This window comes from Melanerpes formicivorus, unplaced genomic scaffold (assembly GCF_026170545.1).
Source record: "Melanerpes formicivorus ecotype bairdi unplaced genomic scaffold, bMelFor1.0.p_v2 SCAF_2, whole genome shotgun sequence".
Lineage (NCBI taxonomy): Eukaryota > Metazoa > Chordata > Aves > Piciformes > Picidae > Melanerpes > Melanerpes formicivorus.
This window is the reverse complement of record NW_027142354.1, coordinates 54,945,437-54,969,067: the sequence shown is the minus strand read 5'-3', so window position 1 is coordinate 54,969,067 and position 23,631 is coordinate 54,945,437. Positions and strand designations below refer to the sequence as shown.

Here is a 23,631-nt window from a genome sequence, read left to right as displayed (position 1 = left end):
CTTATGTTCTCTTTAGACAGCAGTTCTGGTGCTAGGAAGGTTTGTCTTGGTGATAGCAGCCAAAGCTTCTCACTTGACCATGTGTAACTGCTGGGGAGGAAGAGTCCAACAGCACCTCATAAAGATAACCTCTCTTTCAGGCAGCTCCAGGAAAAAAGCCACCTCTTTGCAGAGCACTTCCACACCTTTGCCTGTTTGTGCATTTATTAGTCACTTACTGTAAACCCAAGCAACAGAAAAACCCTCTCCCTGCTCCCTCAGACTCCTCTGGCATCCTGTGTGCACTTGTGCCAGTGGGCAGCTGAGAGGTGAACAGGAGATGAACTACAAGATTGCTTACTTTGGGTAGCAGGGAGGATGGAGTAGCTTGAATCCAGCCCAAATCCTGTGCTCTGTGGACCTGACATAAGCATTTAAGCCTTTGGTTGGGATCTGGTGATAGAAGAGGGCTGGAAAGCACATTTCTTCTGTGGTTAAAGGTCCTTTTGTCGGTCCATAAATCCAGAGGGAGGTCTGTTTATACTGTTTACTGCAGTTACCTAACCTGTGAGCCTCTGTGTAAATCATAGCAAGCTGTGATTTAGAGGGGAGCTGGTTTCCCTGTGGCGTGTGCACCATGTTCCTGCCCAGACCCCCACACAGGCACTGTGCTCTTCCAGAAGCTGGGAGATAAGAGCAGTAAAAGCCACAGCTCTCTCTCCAGCACCACTACCACTTCCATATACTTTTATTTTTTTGGCATGATCATGCATTGCTGCTAACTGATGGAAAGAGGAACTCAAGCTCAAACCCTTTTATTCCCTCCCCCCACCCCCTTATTTGTAGGAAGCCTGGGGCTCCCTGGCTGCAATGTCCCATTTCCACCCTGTCACCCCCAGGGATGACCAAGCACCACTATCTGATGTGGTTTGGCCAGACGAGAAGGTGGCTGGGGTGATAACCTCCCTGTGGGTGCCCTGCACAGGCAGCTGGTAACCCAACCTTCTGCACCTGAGAGGTGCTGACTCCCTGGAGCCAAAATCGGCAGCCAGATAAGGGAGTGACTCCCAGATAACGGCGCCAGCTGCTCCGTATGAGTCCCCAGCCCTTAGGGGAAATCGTCTGTGTTGTCTGTGGGTAGAGCATGAGGAGCAAGAGGAAGAGAAGGTTTTGGGCAAATGAAAGGGAAAAAAGACATTTTGGAAACCCCAGCCCTGGCATGCTGGGCTTGGACATGCAGGTTTGGTAACGCATGAGGGATGATGCAAAGCTGGAGGACTGTGGCCAGCTCACCCTAGGGGGAGTGAGCCCCCAGCCCAAGGGGTTCCCCACTTCCTACAGCCTGGGCTGTATTTTCCAGGGTCCCTTCAGCCCTTCCTCTGCCTCCTCCCACCCACCTCCATTAAGGAGCTGCAGGATTCCCTTGGCCTTCTCCGTTGGGACGGTGCTGCCAGTTTTGATGCAAACCATTGCGCTCCCTCGAGCCCTCCCTGTTTCCAGGCTGGAGCAGTGGAGGGGAGGATCAGCCTGGGTCCTCGCTGTTTAGTCTACCGATCAGATTGGTGACGAGGAGTCTAGCAGTGGGCAGAAAGCACTTCAAGGATTGCTCAGATGTTGGCTTTGAGCTATTTGCCTGGTGGATCTTTCTTTCTTAAATCTTAAAGCAGGGGGAAGAGGAGGGTGATTGGCAGGGGAGTGAGTGAAAAATGTTATATCCCTGGCGTTGAATTCTGGGAAGCCAGAGAGGGCTTCCTGCTGACCTCAGGTGTGGCGGGATTTGGGATGTGGTCACAGGCAAAAGTAAAGTCAAGAGGCAGATGGGCAAAGCACAGAATCTTCTGGGCAGGCTGAGCTGGCTACCTCCACCTTCAGATTGGAGCATCCTTGACTGAAAAGCTGGACAGGCAACATGTGGCTTTGGACATACAGATGTGCATGCAGATATGAGTGTGCATTTGGTGGCCTCTAGTATGAAGAGTGAGGGTCTGAGGACCCTCCAGCCTGAAGCCTGTGGGCAGCTTGGTCTCAGCCACAACCATGATGAAGTGTGATATTCTGTCTTGACTTCAGATACTGGGCTCAGTTTTGGGGCCCCCACTATGAGAAAGACACTGAAGTGCTGGGGCATGGCCAAAGCACAACAAAGCTGGTAAGGGTTCTAGAGCACAAGTCCTGTGAGGAGCAAGTGAGGGAACTGGAGTTGTTTAGTCTGGAGAAAAGGAGGCTGAAGGGAGACCCTATCACTCTCTACGTCTACCTGAAAGGTCAGTCTCTTCTCCCAAATAATAAGAGATAGGACAAGAGGAAGCAGCCTCAAGTTGTGTCAGGTGAGGTTTAGGTCAGATATCAGGAAAAATTTCCAAAGGGTTGTCAAGCCCTGGAAAAGGCTGCCCAGGAAAGTAGTTGAGTCACCATCCCTGAAGGTATTTAAAAGATGTGTAGATGTGGTGTTTAGTGACATGGTTTAGTGGTGGACTTGGCTGTGTTAGGCTAAGGACTGGGACTCAGTGATCTTAAAGGTCTTCTCCAACCTAAACAATCCTACAATTCTATTACTTCAAGGCTAGAAGTGTGGTGGATCCCAAGTCCCATATCCACCAATGGATGAACGTTGTTTGCTGATGAGTGAAACAGATGGCAAAGTGCTTTGCATGAAATGCAGCCCTGGTTTCCAGCATCACTGAGAGGCACATCAAGTCCAGCATGTACCAACATGGGAGACCAGATGGCCATACCTCACTTGAATCCTGAAAGTGATCTGCCTGGCTTCACCTCATGTGTGCATTCATGTGCATAGGCAAAGCAAGCAGCTTAGGGTGGTTTTCAGGGCACTGAGGTTCCTCCTTTGAAGACCAATCAAAATGAGTCCCACAGGGCTCAGAACTGCTTTCACAGGGTGGGATGCAGATGCTCAGAGGAGTCAGCACAGCAGCAGGGATGACGAAATGGATGGTCCGACCTGGCCAAAGAGATGGGGTTTGTTTTCTGACCTGGCCAAAGAGATGGGGTTTGTTTTCTGACCTGGCCAAAGAGATGGGGTTTGTTTTCTGACCTGGCCAAAGAGATGGGGTTTGTTTTCTCTAGAAAGCTGGAGACAGAGTAGGACATGATAAGAGCCTCCCAAGACCTCTGACACAACAGTGATCAATTGGTCTCAGGGTCTGCTGGAGCTGGGCCAAGATTTAATCAACTTAATTTGCAATGAGAAAGCTCAAAGGTTAGCTATTAAGACAAATGATTCAGGCACCATAGGAGGACAGTCAAGGCTGGGCCAGGTTATGTGAAAGGTATTTTATGAAACCGAGCTGGATGAGGCTGTGTGAGGAGCAGTCAGGTGCAGGCATGGGGCTTAGAAGAACTTTAATTCCCCAAGCTTGGCAGCCAGACAGGGAACACCCACTGGTGCCAGGCACTGAGGACACCCCCGTTCTGCATCCCTGGCTGTCCCTTTCCCATCAGCTCCATCTGCTTACATAACTTGCTGACCCAAACCCTCCATCCCTCTGTCACAGCACAGCACGGACCAGGCAATGTCCCCTCAGCAGCTCCTGCCCTGCGGTGGGAAGAGGACCAATGCAACCTCTCCAGGTCCTCCCGCGCCCCACAGCACTGCTTCAGAGGTGGCATTTCTAAGCCTAAAAGAGGGAAACTGAGAGAATTTTAGACACTTACAAGCTATTTTACAGGAATTTTCTAAGCCTCATCTTGGGCTGGTGCCTTTTGGCATTTTAAAGAGAAAAATTATGAGAGGACTGAAGCTCATTAAAATCCCCAAGTCGCCCACTCCTGCAAAAACAGCCCTGCTTGTTCCAGGCTGGCTTTTATGGCTGTTACATGTGTATGATACAAACTGGCTGGGGCTAGCAGCAGAGTGGTGTGGCTATTGCCATGTCCCAAACCGCATGTTTGTGGGTGTGCTGGAGATTTGCTGAAGCTCCATGACTTTGCAAAGCTCTCATTCAAACAGAGAGGGTGGGGGGCAGTGCTTGTTCGGGGCTTCAGTGCTTGTTTTTTTTTCTCATGGTGTTAGATCTCTGGTTAAATAAGCAGAATTAATAAAGATGAGTAAAAAGAAAAGCACTTTTCTCCCTTTCTGGAGGATGGCTTCAAGGCTGCAAGGAGCACACAGGCTCTGTAGCCACCAGCTGCTGCAGGAAAGCTCCCAAATCTTGCATCTCCCCAAGCCCACGCTCCTGTCCGCATCGTTTAGGTTGGTGCCTGCTGTCTGCTGGTGACTAAGGAGGTTTATCTTGCAGGGCTTTGCAATCAAAGGGCTGCGATAGGCAGGGAAGGATTAACCCCAGAAGGGGAGGAAAATCCCTTGCCGGCCTCCTGCCCCGTACATCAAACGCGGCGGTCCCGCGGCTAATCTGCAGCGCAGCCCAGCAGTTAATCATGGAGGAGCCCGACCCTTTGAGATGGAGGAGACCTGACATACAGCTCCTCCATCCGCTGACCAGGCTACCATGGGACCCTCCATGCAGCAAACCCCCAGGCTCTCCCGGCTCTCACTGATGCCCATCATCACCCTCCTCTGGGCAACTGTCCCGAGTTCTTCCCATGTCAGAACCGCTGGGGCTGGGTGTCCGTTTGGCATCGCAGTTTGTGCAAAGGGAGTCTGGTGGGACGTTTAGTCCTGTGGCCATGGGACAGGTAGGGGATGGAGCGTCGGACATGGCCACTCTGGCTGCCAAGACTCCCATCCCACCCGGCCACGGGCAGGTCCAGCTCCTCGGCTGGCCACCGAGCCCTCCTGCAGCCCTGGCTCGGCCTTGGCCTCAGCACTGTGGGAATCAGGTGCAGGGTGGCCAGGGGACCAAGCAGGTCGTTAGCTCCATCTGTTGACAGACAAGCACAGCAGCCAGCACTCGTGCTGAGCTGGGAGAGCTGCTGTGCGCTGCTGAGGTGCGGTGCAATGCAGTACAGGGCAGCGCAGGGGTGCAGTATCCCCTGGAACCGGGGTGCAGCAGTCTTTAGGAGCAAACTAGAGCAGAAGCAGCGGTGGTGAAACCCAAGGAGAGGTGAGCTGGCTTCAAGCAGGATGTGTCAGGGATGGTGGTGAGAACAGGGCACTATGGAGCACGGAGGGGATGGGCTTTGGGGACAGCCCTGTCTTGCACCCCTTGACTCCCCAGCTGGAGGCAAGAGCTTGGGGGAGAATTGGGACTGGCGAGGCTTTTGAGGCTACCCTGGCACCTGCCCTTCAGCCTCCTCTGCCTCATTTGATGGCCCTGTGCATGGCTTACTCCCATTATGATTTCCAACCCATGAACTAATATTTTTTGCTGATGATCCTTTTGAAGCTTTCCCCAATTACCATAAGAGGCAGCAGCCAGAAGCACAAATCTGACAATCTAGTGTGTTTATGAGCTTGCTGCTTGTAGTGTTCCTCCCTTGCTTTTGGACCAACATGTTCTACATCCCTCCAGTACTGAGTTCTGGATCACATCTGCTGCAGGCTGATGGCAGCATGTGGTAATGTCACCTGGGCAATGCCACCATCTGTAAATGGCACCAGGCCACATAGGTCTCCAAGATTAATCCCCACCAAGAATTCAGAGGAGCGTGAAGTGGCCCTGGGAGATGGATGGATGGATGGATGGATGGATGGATGGATGGATGGATGGATGGATGGATGGATGGATGAACTAGAGTGACAGATCTAACACCTTGGTGCCTTGCTGAACATAAGGGTGCATGTGTTGTCTGTGCTGCAGGGACTTTCCAACCATGGGTGACAGTCACCTGGCCACAGACATCCCTGGGCAGGGAGTTACGTGGACCGGCTGCAGGGTGCAGCCAGGACGACTTGACTGAGCCAAGCCTGTGGTGGAGCCATTGACCACAGTCCACATGTGCCACCCCCTGGACGTTCTGTGTAAGCGACTGGAAACCAGTGGACCCCGCGGCAGAAACCTCCAGGTCTGGTGCTGGCGGATGGGAAAGGCTGATGTTTAGTACCCCTGGGACTCACCTCCTGGTACACCGGGGCCCAAAGGGACACCGGGATTCAGAGACGGACTCCTGGATAAGGGGTGCAGTGGAGTGAATTAACCATGCAACCCTACCACCCCTGCCAGCCCTGGGCACATCCTCCCAGCTGGGCTTTCGCTGTTCTGGGTAGGGGTTGGCTCTCCTGTCCCGGCGTAGCACAGACCACGACAGGGAGCAGTTAGAACAGTTCCACTAAATTCTGTCCACATTTGCAGAGAGCACGAACCCTTTGGGCTTTTTCATCATCAGGTTTCCAACAACCCACCCTTCCAGGGGGTAGCTGGGGCTGGTGGCTGCTGGGGTGTCTGTGGGGCTGAGATTTGGGGAAATGGGGGGGGGGGGGGGGGTGTTGGAATCATCTCTCACTGGCTTTGAGAGCAGAGGGCACAGAAACAAACAACTGCCTCTTTTGGGCCCCCATGTTACATGGAGTTGATAAATTTGGGTACATTTCTTCCAGACAAAGGCGTTTGCAGCTACAAGCACACAAAGGCTACCACTACTACTGCCTGGTGCTGGCACTGTGTGATGCTGGCTCTGGGACCTGAGATGCTATCTTGGGGACTAGCTGGCAGTCCCAGGCAGAGCCAGGGCATATCAACCTGCACTGCACTGAGGACACTTTGCAAACATCCCATCGTGTTCCTGAGATTTATTTCTGGGCTAAAGCCAGGCAGGAAGAGGCTTTCTGCAGGCAGCTGCCTGCCAGCAGAGATTTCCCCACCCCAGGCTAGATGCTCTTCAACCTCTTTGTCCCCGCGGGTCGAACATTGCCCCTTTGAAAGAGGGAACGGGTTGGTTTAAATGGTTTGTTGGGGTGAAAGGAATAGTCTTCTGCTAAGAAAATCAATTGTTCTGGGTTTCTCTCAGAGCTGGGAGGTGTTTGGTCTGGGCTCACTGGGCGGCAGATGGCAGCAAAGCAGGGCTTGGGCTGAGCCTCTGCTCCCCAGGGTTCTCCAGCTCCTCAGTCTAAGCCAGGAAGAAGCCACCGGCAGCATTTCCTTCCAAACCGATTTTTCTTGTGGGGCTAGGGACCTTTTTCCCAGTCTCTGCTGTGCCCTGGCTCCTTTCCCAGCAGGAAAGGCAAAGCATATTGGCAAATCCAAGCTGGCTCTGGTCTGCTCCCCCTCCCCAGCAGTCTCAAAACCACCACTGTGACCTCACCAGGATAACATGGGGCATGATGACAGTTCAGATATCTCTCTTCCTGCCCCGTCCTGGGGTCTCAGCCTTCCCAAGAAGGATAAGCAATTCCCTCTGCATCAAGTGGTGGTTTCTGATCCCTCTCCAGAGAGAACCCCTGGGGCCAGGAAGGGGCAGAAAGCCTCCCCCCACCCCAACACTCTCTGAGAAAATTAAAAACCCAGCAAAGCAGAAGGCTTTGAGAGCTGTAAACAGGTTTTCAGTGGGTTTTCCATGCCTTGTGCCTGATGGCTGGGAGCACAGCCAGAGCCCATGGGGGTGCATGGCTGGCCAAGGCAGCCAAAGCTCTCTCTTGGCATCCAGCACCAGGATGATGCTGGGAGGGAGCCAAGGACACCCCCCTCTTCTCAGGGCGCTCTGGGTTGCCTGTTTACAAGTGTGGGTGATTTTGTTGAGTCACAGATCAGGGCTGGCAAGCACCCAGCGCTGCACCACCAGCTGGACTGAGGCTTGGGGTTGTGCCACCCTCAAAGAAGCAGTGAGGGGAAAAACTGTAACCCCTGGCAGAGAGCTGAAAGCATCTTCTCCAGCCTGCCTGGCTCCTCTAACACATTGCTTGGTCAAAAGCAAACAAACAAACAAGTTAAAATAAACCAAGGGAGACAACAATGACTTTGTGAGTGTGGAGCCCTTCCTGATGGAGCAGCTCCTCCCAGAAGGGTGGGCATGGGGATGGGGTCAAGCTGTCCCCAGAGGCATGGTAGGGGCTGCAAAGCTGTGACTAGGACCTGCTTCAGTACTATACAACTTTAGGAAGCCCAAGCCTGGCCACGGGTGCACATGAAGGCTGCTGCAAGCAAGCAGCAATTCTCCAAGCCTGCAAGTGCCTCTGAGTCAGAGTGGATGTGGTGGGACTGCCTAGGGATGCTGGTGGTGGAGGATCTGCAGCCCCCAGCGCTGAGCCACTGCACAGCTCTCTCTTTTACTCCCTGGCTCTTCTTTCCCTTGAAACAGTGACAGGGGGATTTTTCCTACAAGGACCCAGGGCAAGGGAGGCAGAACCAGCACTGTTCCCAAAGTGCAAACCAGGCACAGAAGCTCACCACAGCTGCATTGCTTCCTGGGCTGCACCACCACCTGCCATGGTGGGAAATTCTCTCTGTCAGAGGCAGCCCACTCTCTCCCTTGCAGCTCTGCCTCCTGGGGTGCCCCATTATCTCCAGTACCGGGGTCCTGGGTGCCTGTGTCACTCCACCCAGCCTGGCTTGCTGGAGATGCAGTTAAGAGCCAGGGCTGCCCTCTCCTGATTACACACATGGGTGCTGGGGCTTTTATCATGGGCAAAGCCCTGCTGGCTCACTCTGTCCCCCTGGCTGCTCCTGAGAGCTCTGTGCTGACAGCCTGGCTTCACTATCTCCTCTTTTCACCTGAACCACACAACTTGCAGCTTGCCTATCTGAAAAGCAACACCAAGCAGGACAGGGCCCTGGCCTCTGCCCAGGGGAAAGTGCCATTTGCTGCTACTTGGGGAACTGGTTCTTCCAGGTAAGGACAGATCCTGATTACTCTCAGGCTGATTTTGTGACCCACTGAACACCAGCAGCTGCTGCTGGGACAGGTCCAGTCCAGGAACCAGCTCCAAGCCCTGCCCTGTTCCTGGGAGTGGGATGAAGGGGGTAGGACTGTCTTCTAGCAGCCAGCAGACCTTGCAGATGGGATGAAAAAGGCTATGTAGTGTGTTAGAAAATGTTTAAATGTGAGCATCCAACCTGACTACAATTTCCCTGGGGGGTTTTCTCATGTTTGGGCTCTCACACAACCAAGAAGGTCACTAGAGAACAGCTTCACCAGGCAAAGCACCCAAAACAGCAGGATGTGGGGGAGCTCCACCAATGCATCCCTAACTGCCCTGTGAAACAATGGTGCCACCCCAAATAGTCCCCAAAGAGCAGTTGGGGCCCCTGCATCAGTCACTGGATCCCCTGCTTGAAAAGAAGACATCATGGGAGTATTTGGGGCTTAGGGAACATGGGAAGGGGGAGACAGGCTGAAGAGCTCTAGGAAGAGATATCTGAGTTTGAAGATCAAGCAAGCAACGTGCCCAATTGCCCTGCAGTTAGTGAACACCTGTGGCTCGATGCTCCAGCCTCCACCAGTGTTATCAGCAATCAGAACATGCTGTCACCACGTGCAGGAAAGCAGGAGGTGCCTCAATGGGGATCACTGAAGTAAATCATTAAATTAAGAGCTAAGGCAGTACAGCTGCAGAAATGACTGGGGCTGGAGCAGGAATTGCAGCAGCATGTGGAGCAGGGTGGCTGGAGGGAGCAAGTCGGCAAAACCACCTCCAGACCCTCTGGGAAGAGGAACAGAGGAGCTGGGGATCTGGCACGTGAGCAGTGACTGACATTGTCCTCGTCTTTCCCCTCTCTGATGACCCTGTCCCACCAGGCAGAAGAGTCAAAAGCATCCTGTAATGTGGCTTTTGTCTTCCTCTGGGGTTATACTGGGGAGGTCTTGTGCTTCACCAGCATTAACTGTGCCTGGCTGCTCTGTAGGCTCCAGCTGCCACCCTGCTCCAGGCTCTGGGCCACTATCACATGCTCCTCCCCAGTCAAATAAACTGTGGAGATGTTTTGGTTTGGCACGAGCTTTGGTTTGGCATCTTTAGGGGAGGAATTACAAAACAGCAAGATAAGGCTGATAGACTGGAAGTGAGCTCAGAAAACCCTCTCTTTCAAGTGTAAAAAGGGCTCTCCTAGCCGGCAGACTTGTGGGGTGATCTTGGTTTAGGACATAAATCGCTGCCAAGGATTTCTGGAGAGCTGGAAAGCTCTCAGTGCTGCCTTGGGGTGGTTTTGTGCCAACCTCATGCTGGCTCTACTGAAACAGAGACAAGATTTTGCTGTGCTAGCAGGAGTTTATAAGCAACTTGCAGGGGTGGAGAGGGGCAATATGTTCTATTTCCTCTGTTTGGTTTTTTTTTCTTCCTCTGATGATAGAGAGGACTTGAAAGGTGTCCGTCTCTGAAGAGGACGAGCCATGTCTGGTTCCTGTTGATTCCTGTTGTCCTGGCTCTGCTTGCCACTGGAAGAAAACGTTTGTAGGAACAAACAAGAGGCATAAAAATCAAACAGACTGAAGCACAGGTGAGAAGTTCTGGCTCTGACTGTACACAGCTTCACAGTGCATTTATTTTGTTCATGATTTAACTTCAGAGCCTAACAAGCAGCCTGGTAGGAGGTCAGACCCTTGCAGGCCAGCACTGTGCCTCTCAGTGGATAAGGAAAGCTCTTGTATCACCATGAAATCAGGAAACCAAAATATAACAACAGCCATCTGCAAGTTCCACATTTCTGGCTGGAGATACCTATCATCCAGCGTGGTTGCAACTGGTCAGTGGTTGTCACTACTGCAACATCCTCCAACCACTTAACACCCTCAGCACTTCTTTATTTGCTTGATATAATTGTAAAAATGAATGCATTGATGCAGAACTTAGCCACTGCATTCCCAGCTATGTAATTAAACTTCCCATCCCACGTTAATTTCCACTGACAGCACTGGAACCAGAGGGTGTCTTGGATCTCTGGGGTGGGCTTCTCTTTTTGTTGTTGCTCCCTTGGCTGTGAAGAACCTTAGGAGCTCACTGGGGAGTACAGGGACAGAAGAAGAAAGGGCAAGACTAAAGTCATAAAACAGAGACTCTCACAGCCTGGGCTCCTGGTCCATTGGCTCTTCATGGGCAGTGGATTCAGGATTCTCCCAGATGCTTTACCAGAATGTCTCTGTGAGCATCCTGTGGTCTTGCTTGACCCCCAGAGCTGGGAAAGCAGATGCATTCTGTCCTGGGGTTAGTGAGAGAGACTCTGGCTGATACCCTTTGCAGCTGCAAATCGTGATGAGTCTTTCCTGAGCAACAGCTTTGGGCTGACTCTTTAAAAACACAGAGAGAGTAATTCTTTTCCATCGCTCATGTGTCCAGAACCAGGTGTGGCTCCCCAGCCCTCCTGTGGACCACTACAGAGACAGGAAGCTCCCTACAACCTTCTAGGCACCACAGCATTACCTGGTATCCCCAGTCTGGGTCTCTGTGGGGAGGAAGCTGTGGGGAGGGGGCTCCCTTTGCCCAGGCCAATCTCAGTCTGCACCCCCACACCTGTCATGCTGCTAGCTGCTCAGCTGAACCGAGGGCTGACACAGACGCGGCATGTCCACCCCTCTGCAACCCATTCTCATTCCTGATGACCTCTCTGGGGACAAAGCATGAACATGAGCCCTTTTAGCTGTTGTGTTTGTATACACAGGCCTGCTGCTGACACAGATCTCTTAATCCCCCTGCCTGTGTCCCATGGACCGTGCTTGTACAGCGGTGGCCATGGCTGGGTGCTGGCACTGCACTTTACAGAAGCCTTTTTACCTCTGACTTGCTGATCAGCTGCTGACAGGGTGTTATCGGGAGGCTGGGGAGGCTCAGTGGTGCCATTTGGCTAAGGGGACTGTCCCCAGACTGGCGTGGTGGCACCAGGAGAGTCTGGAAGGGGAGAGAAGAAGCCACTATGTGCTGTTCTGTGATTTGGCATTGCTTTGCTTCCAGTTTATCATCTCTCCCACTTCCTGCGCCTTCAGCTTGGAGCTGGAGGTGGCTCAGCTCGTGATTCAGAGGGCTGATGTTTCCTTTGCACCACCAAAATATTTGGGAAAGCAAACACAAAATTGGCGAGGCTGGGTGGGAGTTACAGCTTGCTGCAGGGCACAAAAGGAGAGGAGGGGCTGCTCAGAGCAGCCTGGAACTGTGGCCTCAGGGTGCTGGGTGTAACTGGCAGAGCAGTGCTGGCTGGTGGGGAAGTGTCTGTGCAGGATGAACAATTCCCCAAAAGACAGCATGGGTAGGAAAGCCCAGGAGAACCAGCTCAGAGTGGAAACCTCTCTGCAGCTGAAGCAGGGACAGGAGCAGAAAGGTGCACAGGGGAGGAAGATCCTTGAGGCACCAAGAGCACAACAGTCCCACACAACACATCCCTGCAGTTAAAGGGAGATCATTTAGTTGCCTCTGGGGGATCAGGCAGAGCTGATGTGGAGCTGCCCCCACTTCAGCCTCTTTGTTCACATGTGTGATGCAGCTTTTGGTCTTAGAGAGACCCCCTGACCCACTCCTGCAGGAGTCTGAACTCTTGCACACAAAGTAAACAGAAACATTTAATGTTTCCTCTCACTGTTTCTCAGTTCTTTAGCCATTTGAGGAGGAGAACAGCACCCATTGGATCCCTATGTATAGAAGCACAGAATCAGGGAATGCTTTGGCTGGAAGGGACCTTTAAAGGTCACCTAGTCCAACCCTTCTGCAACAAGGAGAAATATCTTCAACCTGATCAGATTGCTCAGAGCCCCCATCCAACCTGACCTGGAACATTTGAGAGTGATTGCCCATTGGAATGTGCTGCTCGGGGAGGTGGTGAAGTTGCCATCATTGGGGGTGTTTAGGAGGAGACTTGATGGGGTGCTTGGTGCCATGCTTTAGTTGATTGGATGGTGTTGGATGATGGGTTGGATGCAATAATCTTGAAGGGCTCTTCCAACCTGGTCTATCCTATCCTATCCTATCCTATCCTATCCTATCCTATCCTATCCTATCCTATCCTATCCTATCCTATCCTATCCTATCCTATCCTATCCTATCCTATCCTATCCTATTTCCAGGGACAGGACATCTACCACCTCTCTGGGCAACCTGGACCTGTGTTTCAGCACCCTAAGTGTGAAAAATGTCTTCCATATACCCAGTCTAAATATCTATGTACACTGTGCACTGTATGTTGTAGCACGTAGCAAATATCTAAGTATTGGTGCAGTGCACAGATCCTAACATGTGGCCTGCCAGAGAAACACCCAGCAGTGATTGAATTCTGCTGTGGCTCAGGCTAAGATTTGAAAGGCAAAGCCCAGGGCTTTGCTTTGACTGCAGAGGGGTGAAAGAGTATTGAAATAACTGCCAGGCACTGAAAGGAGCAGGAGTCCCATGGGAAAAGAGAATTTGTGGCCGTGTGTAGCTGATGGTTTTATCGTGGGTGTACAACCTGCCAAAGGAGTGAATGAAGCTGCTGGGAGTTGCTTCAGATTCAGTATTTCATAACTTTGGCGGCTGACTGCAAGCCTTTTGGCTTTTAATTAATCTTAGGAGCTTAAAGGAAAATATCCCAGCATTTCCACACATAAATCTTATTGATTCCCACCTTGAGTCTTTGGGAGCTTTTAGGACACTGCCACTACTTGAATTAACTGAGCTCTATTAAGCAGTTGCTGGCTGATGCCTCCCTGCACATTAGGCACAAGGCAGAAAGATGTGTGATCCCAGCACTCTGGCACATGGCAGAGAAACACAAACTCCCAGGACTCACAGCACATTGCCTGCACACCATGTTTCTCTGCGGCATGGCACATCTCTGACTGGGTTCAGCCAGGACCCTCCAGGGCTGCTGAGACCCGGGAGGGATGTAAGCCATCTCATCTAAGGGATGGAAAGCTAAAGGCTTTTTGAAGAAGGATGCTAGAACATTCCTATCTTATTTCTCTTTGTAGAAATGCATGAAATATTTTTGCTGAAGTTTCTGATGGCAGAGGGGTGGCATAGAGGGTAAACATCCATCAAAGAAAATCTCAGCCTTGGTGGTCAGCTGATGTCACATATTCATGAGCACCTGGAAACTGAAGTGGCTTAGGGGACCTGTCAAGTAACCTTGGGCTAATATATCTGCAGCAAACTGCACAAAGTGAGAAATTGTGGTCCAGAGGAGGTATTGCTCTCTCCAGCCAACGTCATCATCAACTAGAAGATAGGGGTGCTTTCAGAATTTTACTTGAGCAAGCTAGGTTATTTATTGACTTTGGGAGTGTCCCACAAGAACTGTGCCTTTTGGAAGAAAAACCTGTGACTATCAAAGCAGTTATGCATCATTCAATACTCCCTCCTCCCTCAATCCACTTGTTTAAAACATGCAAAACCAGCATAGCAGACATCAGATTTCTAAGTATGGGATATTTACTCTCATTTAAATCTAACCTTTTCAGGCCAGGAAATCCCATACAGCACACTTTTGACACCAACACATTTGCAGCACCGCTTCTCAGTGGGCAGAATATGGAAGCTGTGAGGTACCAGCAGCTCTGCAGAGCTGATGGGAGATGGTTTCTGCTCTGTGCATGGTGTGAGTACCCTAAGTAGCATGATGCCTTCAGCTGGGCTGCAACATTCAATTGCTGAGCCCCTGGGTCGTGGAGTCCTGCAAAGTGGAAGCACTTTTTAATGGGGATGTAATGGAACTTGTTAGTGACTGCTGCTTTATTACACTGGTTGAAAATTACTTGTTAGTGTGAATGCGTTCAGTCTTCATGCTGGTTCTTCATATGCTTTGCTGGAAGGGTACAAGTGTGTTTATCTTGGAGCCAGGGAGTATCTTCTGTCTCTCTGGATCGAACAGCTGCAGATGGCAAAAGCCCAAGGGACTGTGAGCACTTGGTGTGCTCTCATTGCCTTGCCCCACCAGAAGAAATAGAGGGTTTGCTGATCTGGCTGCATGTTTTTTTTGCATGGCCCCTCTCCCCAGAGCAGGGGTGTGAGCTTTGGGGTTAAAAACTCAGAGCAAAGAGATCTCAAAAGCTGGTTCCAAGAAGGTGATATTGGAAGAGCTCTCTGCTAGAAACCTGAAGGAACTGGCCCTTTCTTCTGGTTTTGAGCTAAAGACGGTGGAAACACCAGTATTTGAGGTAGTAGAATAAAATATTGGGGCATTTCATTTAAAAAGCACTCAAGAGCTTTTAGTGGCCACAGTATGCCACTAATAGGTGTCTTCTGGGATTGGAAGGCACCTGTCATGGCAGGGTGACAGGGAGTTGCTGGCAGTCTGCTATTAGCCCCACTCACTGCTGAGGCTACAAAACTGGGACTGATATTCGGGCTTCCACTGTTCTGTGAGAGAAAACCTGATCCAAAGTGAAAGGGCTGGGAGGCAGCACAGACAGCTGTTTGGCATGGCTCAGGTAGGCCTGGGGACACATCTGGGTTGAAGGGTGAGGCAAAGGAGAAGTCTTGAGGATGATGGTTAGGTGCTTTTGTTGAATTTGGGGAAAGTGGTAAATCGTGCTGCAGAATGCAGTGACACCTTGGCTGCTTCTCAGTAAGCCCCTGGAGCTGAGGAGCAGAATATCCCAGTACTGTAGACACTGGATAGAGCAGGGCAAAGTGGGTCAGGCAGACGTGAGGACACTGCAGGAGCGAAGTGCATGGAGCTTGCTAGACGTGGCAGGTGTGTTCCCACCAGCAGGAGCTGGTGCACGCTCAGCTTCCCTTCATGTGAAGGATGAGTGTTTAAGTCCTGACCAGCCAAGCCCATTTGTCCCTATGGGTGGTGCAGGAAGGTTACACAGATGCTTTCCTTTCTCCTCCCTCACCCATGCATTTATTTTCAAACACTTAAAACTCTGCTGAACTGGCTGGACATCGAGCAAGCATTGAGGGTGAGACTCACCCTTTTGCCTGGCAGCTCTGGAGCCAGTCTGGCCCTCAGCCACTGTGGACTCTTTCCTGATCATGTGGCAGGCAGAGCAGCATCCTAAACGGACAGAGTGGCATGAACGCTGTGCCCTGGCTGGGGGACAGGTCAGGAACCCAACCAGATTGCATGTCCCCCACCTTTCCCAACCAGCTCCTAGAGAGGATAACACAAGCCTGGCTGGAAGGGAAGGTGGCCTGAAATGATGGGAGTTGTGCAGCCCCAAAAAGAGTGCAGAGACCCCCCAGCAAATAGGGACTGGGCTATATGTGGTACAGGACACAGCTTGTGTTACTGCAGCTCAGGTGTCAGTGCATCCCTGCTGGCTATTCAGCCAGGACAGGGAACAGCTCTTCTGGAATTACATATAAGCTTCCTATTGGAATTTTGCCAGCCAAATTCTCAAATGTAGTTGGGATGTAGCACATCCTGGTGATCCCCAAGGTTGTGGCACACTAGTGTGCTGAGACAAGAGGTTGGCTCTTGAGGGATGTGGAGAGTCAAGATGGGCTCAGTGGAGCAAGCTCAACATCCTGAGACTCCCTCTGTGGATCTGCCAGCACCTTGACACTTTTGCCCTTCTAAATGCAGTGCTGAGCTCATGTTTGCCTCTTATCCTCTTCTTGCCTTCTAGCAGCAACGCTGTGAAATGAGCTTTTCACCCTTCTCCACGCACCATCAGCCAGCAGCTACAGCTTCAGTGCTTTGTCATGCTGTCGAGTCTCCTGTGGGATTTGCACTGATAGGGCTGCAGGACATGCTGGGGCTTCCAGACGGACCTTTCCGGGGAGCAGTGGAGCAGCATGCTCACTGGAAAGGCCTGGAGAGGTTTGATAGGAATAAAAGAGGCATAGACTAGGGGCCACAGTGAGCGAGGCAGGTTGTGCTAGATGGTACCGGCAGTGCAGGCTGCTTTTGGATGCGTGGAATTTGTGTGCGTTTACACACAGGGTTTGGCCTCCTGCCGACCATAAGAATTAGGGGACAAATGCTGAGGATGTCAAAGGCAGTGAGGACCCAGTGAGACCTCGCCAGCTGGAGATCAGTTAAACATTTCACACTCTCAGACGAAGATCTGTGGTTGTTGCCCAGATCAGGACACCGGGAGTTTCCCCAGCACAGGCTTATTTCCCAGGACACGCACCGAGTCCCTTCCACTGGAGACTGAATCACCCGAAGCGGCCCGGTCCGTTATATTCGGGCGTGGGTATCGAAAAGCATCCCCATGCCGCGGCTCGGGGCTGAAGCGTGTCACAACACTCTCGTTACTCCCCGGTTCACTCCTCTACTCCTGTTTCTGCAGCAGTGCGCCGTTGCCGAGGCGGCGGCTCCGGGGCTCCCCGGCGCCTTTCAGAGCTCCCCAGCCGGCAGCGGCGCCCCAGAACACGCCCAGAGCGACACCCGGCACGGGGGACAGCCCCGCACTCAAGGCCCCTTTAAGGATCCCCCCTCCCTGCGCGGCCGGGCGTTGCATCAGGCACGTGCGCGCCGCCGGCCGGCCCGCGAGGGCGCGCCCCGCCCCTCCCCTCGGCGGTGGCGCGCTCCGACGGGCGGGCCGGCGCGGCGCGCGCCCCCGCGGCAGTCGCGTGGTCCCCGCGCGTCTCCATATTGCGGCGGCGGCGAAGGGGGGGGTGGGCAGCGCGCGGCGGCAGCGGCGGCGGGGGGGGGGACTCCAGAGCTCCCCGGCGGGGCGGGGGCGCGCAGATGGCGACGCAGGTGGAGGCGCTGCTGCCCGGCGCCCCGCTGCTGCCCGCCGAGGAGCGCGCCCTGGTGCTGAAGCCGCCGCAGGACGGTGGCCGGGAGAAGGGCGAGCCACCCATGGGCCCCGACGGCGGCCCCGCGGCACCGCGGCCGCCCAGCGCTAAGCAGCAGAAGGAGGAGAGCAACAACCAGGAGAAGGAGAGCCTGCTGAGGGCGGGTGGCGAAGCGGAGGACGGCGGCGAGGCGGGCGGCGCGGGGCGCCGGGAGTTCATCGAGGCCCCGCCGCCCAAGGTGAACCCCTGGACGAAGAACGCGCCCGCCGCCGCGCCGGTGGTGAACGGGCAGTCGCCTCCAGGTGGGTACCGGGAGTTGCAGTGAGGTGAGGGGGGTAACGACAGAGGTGGTGGTGGAGAGAGTTCGTTGCGCCGCCGACCGCGCCCCGGCCGGCCGCGCCATGCGGCACGGCGTGGGGACGGCGCCGCGCCTGCGGCCTGCCGGCGAGCGGGACTGCGGCCGGCATGAGGGGAGGGCGGCGAGGGGAGGGGGCGGCGGGGTGTTTGTGTGCGGGGTCGGTGGAAGTAGGAAACGGCAGCACCGTCCGTGGCCATGAGGCGGGGAGCGCGTGTGCGGGGGAGGGGAGCTGGGCCCGGCCCGGGCAGCGGCCATGAGGCGGCGGTGGCGGAGGGGGGGAGGTGGGGGCCGGCGAGGGCTTGGCAGCGGCGGGGCGGGCCCGGGCTCTTGGCGACCGGAGGCGCTGGGTGGCCGGGCCTTGGCGATGGGGCACGCGGCAACGGCCCCGCTCCAAGCTCCAACCCCACCTTCCCCGCCTCAGCTCCCAGCATTCCGCCGCAGCGCAGGCAACGTGGTCGCTTCCCCCGGGAGCGCGGCCCGGCCCTCGCCGCACCCCGCCACCGCCCCCCCGGGAGGCCCTTCCGCGGCCTGGCGCTGCCCACGTGTGCGGCGGCTGTTCCCCGGCGCGCAGGCCGCGCCGCCTTTCTCTGCCGACTCATGGCGGCAGGGTCGGGGGCTGCTGCTGCGGCGGCCCGGCGCGGCTCTGCCTCTGCTCGCTTGCAGCTGCGAACAGAGATTGTCAGCAGCGAAGCGTGCACGGCTTTGAGGTGTGGGGGGGTGTCCGCAAAAGGGAGTCGCGTGGGGAAGCGTCCAGTGGGGCGACGCTGTCTAAGTCGAGCTTTTAACCTGCTGCCATCAGCAAAAGATGGAATTGCAGAACAACCATTTCCTCGGAAGTTGGGATAAAACGTTGCTATTGCCAGGGCATCGCTCACACCTGCTTCAAGTCAATCGGTACTAAGAGGAACACAGAAGTTTTCACCGAGTGTCTTGTTTGGGAGAGAATTTTTCCAGCCTGCCTTTATTAACTCTAAAATCACACTGCCAGATATGACATCAGATTCTCAATTACTGTATGTGCTAGTGTTTTGCAAGAACTGTTACTGCCTGGCATGATGATTCATCAGAGGTATTGATCTTTGGAAGATGAACAGCTCTGCAATTTGCACCTGGAAAGCTGTCATCTTAATGGGGAGTGTAGAGGGGAAGTTAATTGTGCCAGGTAAAAGTCCGTGTTCATAATGTTTGGTGGTTTGCCTTTGCGCACACCAACATAAGCAAAGCCTAACAAAATCTGGGACAGCGTTGCTGTCCACATTTGTCTCTTGTGGTGTGACATAAAACTGGTCACGTCGCTCCTTTGTGTGAAAGCTGCACTCCACTGCTCCATTGCGCTGCCTGCTCCGGTAACAGTCCCCAGAAATAAACCAAAAGATGCAACACTGCAAGGTTGAATGTCTCTGTTTGAGGCTCGTGTTCATAGTGTGTTTGGATTCATTACCAGGCCAGTTGCAAAGGTGAGTGTCTTGTCTAAGCTAGCAGAGATGAAGCACTCAGCCCAGCATATGGAGGAGGATGATTTGGGCTTTTTTGAGGGCGAGAGCGTGTCGGTAACACATCCACCCTATGGTAGGGCATGGGAGTAATGTTGCAACACTCAGAATTTTCTTGGGCCTGAGCACAATTGTCATGGTGTTCCTGAAGGCGTTTCAGTAATGGAATTGGTTAGTGGTGTGTTTTGGGATGCTTGGCAGCAGCGACTGCAGCGCCCAGACGCTGCTGCTTCTTGGCTCTCCTCTCTTGGGGCATTGTTTCTTTTGCTGCCAGTTCGTTAGCAGAAGAGAAAACGTGTAAAATAAACACGGCTGGTGAGCTCTCATGAGAGGCAGGTTGGCAGCTGACCTTGCCAGGCAGCTCCTTGCCCTAGTACCTTCTTGTGGTGTCTGCAGTCTCCCGTTGTGCCTTCACTGCTTTGAGTGGAGGATTTCTTTTGGCAGATGCTTACCAAAAAAATCTGGGGGGTGAGTTTTTGGTGAAGGATGGTGCTGATGAGGTGTGCTGTCGTGTTGCCATGACCCTCCAGGCCTAAGGAAAGACACTCTTTTGTACACTTAAAGCAGGTTGAGAGCTTCTTAACTCTGGCCAGTTGTCGCTGGATGGTTTTGGTTTTTCAGCAGACCTTGCAAAACCGTGGCTCACAATCCAGCAGTGTTCCCAGAGCACTGCTTGTGTGCTAGAGATACTAAATGTTTCTAGCCCTGATCCTCCCAGAGGTAATGAGGAGACCAGGGAGCTTGGTGAGGACAACAGTGTAAAGATAAACAGATCTCTCTCTGACTTGTTTTACAGGCTTTGAAAGCCCTAATTTTTTATAATGATTCTATTAATTGTAGGCCCACAGAACAGATTTAATGGGCAAGACCTACCTCTGTAATGGTCTGTGTTGGAACTGCTGCTTACAAAAGGAAAGAAAGGCCTTGAGCTGTGGCCCAGAGGAAACAGCCATCTTTGAGATGTTTCTGAGGTCTGTCTGTGTCAGAAAATGGGTAGGGAAGTTTGAACTGTTCGACTTGCTGCAGCATGGGAGGGCTGATGTAGGGACTGAAGAACGGTGTCCTGATGGATCAGGATTTATCTTCAGAAGTCAGTGTCTTGCTTACCTGCTGCAGCGTTTTTATGCTCAGGGTTGGCAGTGAGTGTTTGAGTAAATGTTTTTGCTTTTGCAGAAAGGAGGACTGCTGAAATGAAGCCACTCCTGGCTTCTTAATCCCTTCCCCCAAAAGCACAGTGGCGTGGCAGTAAGTGGAGCAACCATTAGATCAAGTTAGACAACAGTGATACTGCTGATGCTGTAAGCAGGGGCTGAGGCTCAGCTGGAGTGGCACACCAGTGAATTTCCTGGTGGCTTGACAAGACGTGTTCTATTTCCATTCATGTGCTTTTCAGAGTCAGGGTACAAGGGATCAGAGGGGATCCTTTGAGTCCTGAGATAACCCATCCCATGTGGCAAGGCTTGTACTTGACACTGCCTACTGCTTTTGAGGGGATCCTGGCGCTGGTAACGCTGCCTCATTTTTGCTCTCTAATGATCTAGTAACAAGGTCTGCGTGACTGTCCTCTCCTTACACATTCTCTTATCATGTAAATAAATGCGGCCAGCAGCCTGGCTGGCAAAGGCATGATGGTAGTGTGTGTGTCTGCAGTAGCAAAGGAAACATTTTCTGGCAAAAACAGCTTTGCACTTTTGGCTTTAAACCAAACTCGGAGTATTTTCTCCAGTTCTTCCACAGAGGAGAAGGGTGGCTTGCAGTTAAGGCAGCTTGACCTTCTGGAACATGTTGTGCTCCTCCGCTGTGCCCTGCACCAGGGCTGGTGCTGATGCAAGCATTGGTGCAGACAGGTGTTAACAGCACCCTGTTTTGAAAACCTGCTGGAGTTTTTTCAAGAAATGTTGCATCAAGGCACTTGGCACTTCTGAATTTTTAAAGCCATTGACATCTTGAAAGAAAGGACAGGCAGGTTCTAATGCCTGGCGCTGCAGCTGCCAAGCTTTGCCTGTACTAACTTTTATGCTGGTTTTCATGCTTGTTGCAAACACTCAAGCGGGAGAAATCAGTGTATTTCCCAGTGGAGGTGCAGGAGGTGTTTGAGTTTGTTGAGCAGAGTTTCTTGCTTGCCATTTGGCACATGCACTGGGCGGGTACGCAGTACTTTCCAGAAGGCACACCTTAGTTGCTAGCAGCAAGCACCAGAGGTTAGTCGACTATTGTTCAGAGAGAGTGCGTGTTGATTTATGCCAGAGCAGAGGCTGGGTTGGCTACCAGTACTGAGGAGAAGGCAGAGGAAGATTCATTAGCTTCTCACCCCTTGCTGACTAACTCCCCATAGGGCTTTCCTTGAAACCAGCCTCCAGTAGAGGAGATAAGATGTATGGGAAACATTTTACCTTTGGCATTTCTTTGTGTTCGGAGTACACGCGTGCATCTGCCTGCTTGGGTATCCAGCTCGGTAGTGCTGCACACACCTATTTCCAAAGCATTGGGCAACTCTCTCTCTGTCGTGGCATGTAATTATGGACCTCTCCTGGCTGTTTGTTGCAACAGAGCTATCGCAGCAGGAGTCCTTCCCCCCCAGCCCTGCCCCAAGTTTCCTCCCTGAAATACTGTTTTGTGCCCATCCCACAACTCAAGCTTGAGTAACTCTTCCCATCTTACTGTTGAGAGGATGAGCGTAACTGGAGCTCACTGCTTCAAAAAATGTGAAGCTTTAACTCCTCTGTATACCTTTGCCCTTCAGCTTTGTGCTGGACCTTTGCCCTGTTCTGCACTGTTTGTTTCGGGAAGGCTGGGGAATGCAGCACAGCTTCTGCGAGCTGACTCACTGGTCCTGGTTGCGGGGCTTCAGCACTTGCTTCTGCTGTGACCTCCAGTTCTAGATTTCCAGGTCCAAGGTGTTGCTAGAGGATTCTCACCAAACACCTTCTTACCCTCTTCCTTTAAACTGTTTTTTGCCTGTGGTGCCAAGGTGCTTTCCCTTGGGATTGTATCTGGGATTACTGGATTGGGATGAAGAGAAGGTACTTGGGTCACTTGTGAAGACAAATCAAGTGCAAAAAGCAGGGCCAGGAATGGGGGCACTGGGGCTGCAATGCTCTTCTCTTCCTTCCAAACTATGATACCTGATCCTTTCTCTGTGTTTTTGCTTTTGCTGTGAGATTATCCTCAGGGGAACACCAAATGCCAGCTTGGATGGAGTTAGGTTGCTCTCAGTGTACTTGAAACTACTTTGCAATAAATCTCTGACACCACCTTGGTGGTACTGCGTGTTTGTCTAAACAAGAAGTGGGCATGTTAGCTGTCCTGTCCAGGCCAGGATGAGTATTTGGATCCTTAAAGTTACTACAGCTGCAAACAGCAAGGGCATAAAAAAAAGAATCTTAGTGAAAATGTAAATACATTGGAATACACGCAGAGGATTGTGGAGTCCTTTACGGTGGTGCACCTCACAGAGGAGCTCTGTTCCCATCTCAATAACCACATAAGTGGAGGTATGGTGGCCTCACTGTAGATCTGGCAGATAACCCATAGCAGACCTGAGAAGGCTTTTTTTCTTTGCTTTGTTCTTACCCTAAGTCCAGTTGGGAGTGGTGAGTTTTGTTCATTTCAACCATGATATGTATTTACATTATGGTCTTTAAAGTGTTATTTGTTTCCTGGTCATGTTGGCATTGGAACCTTTACTGATTTCTTACCAGTGGCTTTAGACTTCATGCTGCTGGCTCTGTCGAGTCTCTGGTCTGCTGTGCACACAGGGAACCTGGGGAAAGAGGTGGTACAACCTTGGTGATACCTGCTGGGTAGTGGCAAAGCCATCTAGGTGGGGCTTTGCATAGGCAAGAAGTGAGCCTCTGGGGTTGGGTAAAGTTCTGGGTACTCTGTGCATGTGTGGTCTTTGGAATGGCCCTCACAGCATTTCTCCCTTGCCTCTTTAGAGACCAGTTCCCAACTCACTCTGTGGTTCAGATCCTTGTTAGTGATCTTGGAATTGGGAGACTTTTCTCCTTGCATTGAAATAACTGGCAGCTGGCTACTGAAGCAAGTGATACAGCTGTGTGACTTGAGCAGCTCAGAGAAAAAGTAAAAGCAAAACTTTGAAGAAGTTAATGCAGTGCAGTGAGAACTTAAGAGCAGCTACTTGAGTATTTAGGCAACAGTAACTGGTGACCAGAACAAATAGGAACTGGGCTTAGCCTTGACTAAATCAATTATCAGACTTCTTGGGGTCAGGGCTGGTCTGAATTGTTTGGCTGAAAGGAGAAGCGGGTGTTGTGCATGTGAAGGTCCAAGAGCCGTGGAGTAGAAAACAGATCTGCTGGTGGCAATTCTAATACTGCACAAGATACATGGGATTTTTT

General features: G+C 52.4%; 1 protein-coding gene across 1 annotated transcript in view; it reads left to right on the top strand.

Moving 5' to 3' along the window:
• Window positions 1-17,325: 17,325 nt before the first annotated feature.
• LARP1 (La ribonucleoprotein 1, translational regulator) overlaps window positions 17,326-23,631 on the top strand; it is a 47,398-nt gene continuing 41,092 nt past the window's right edge. Inside the window, exon 1 of the mRNA XM_068161725.1 lies at window positions 17,326-17,721. Coding sequence (XP_068017826.1) covers window positions 17,370-17,721 — 352 coding nt within the window. The 5' untranslated portion in view covers window positions 17,326-17,369. The remainder of the gene's footprint in view (window positions 17,722-23,631) is intronic.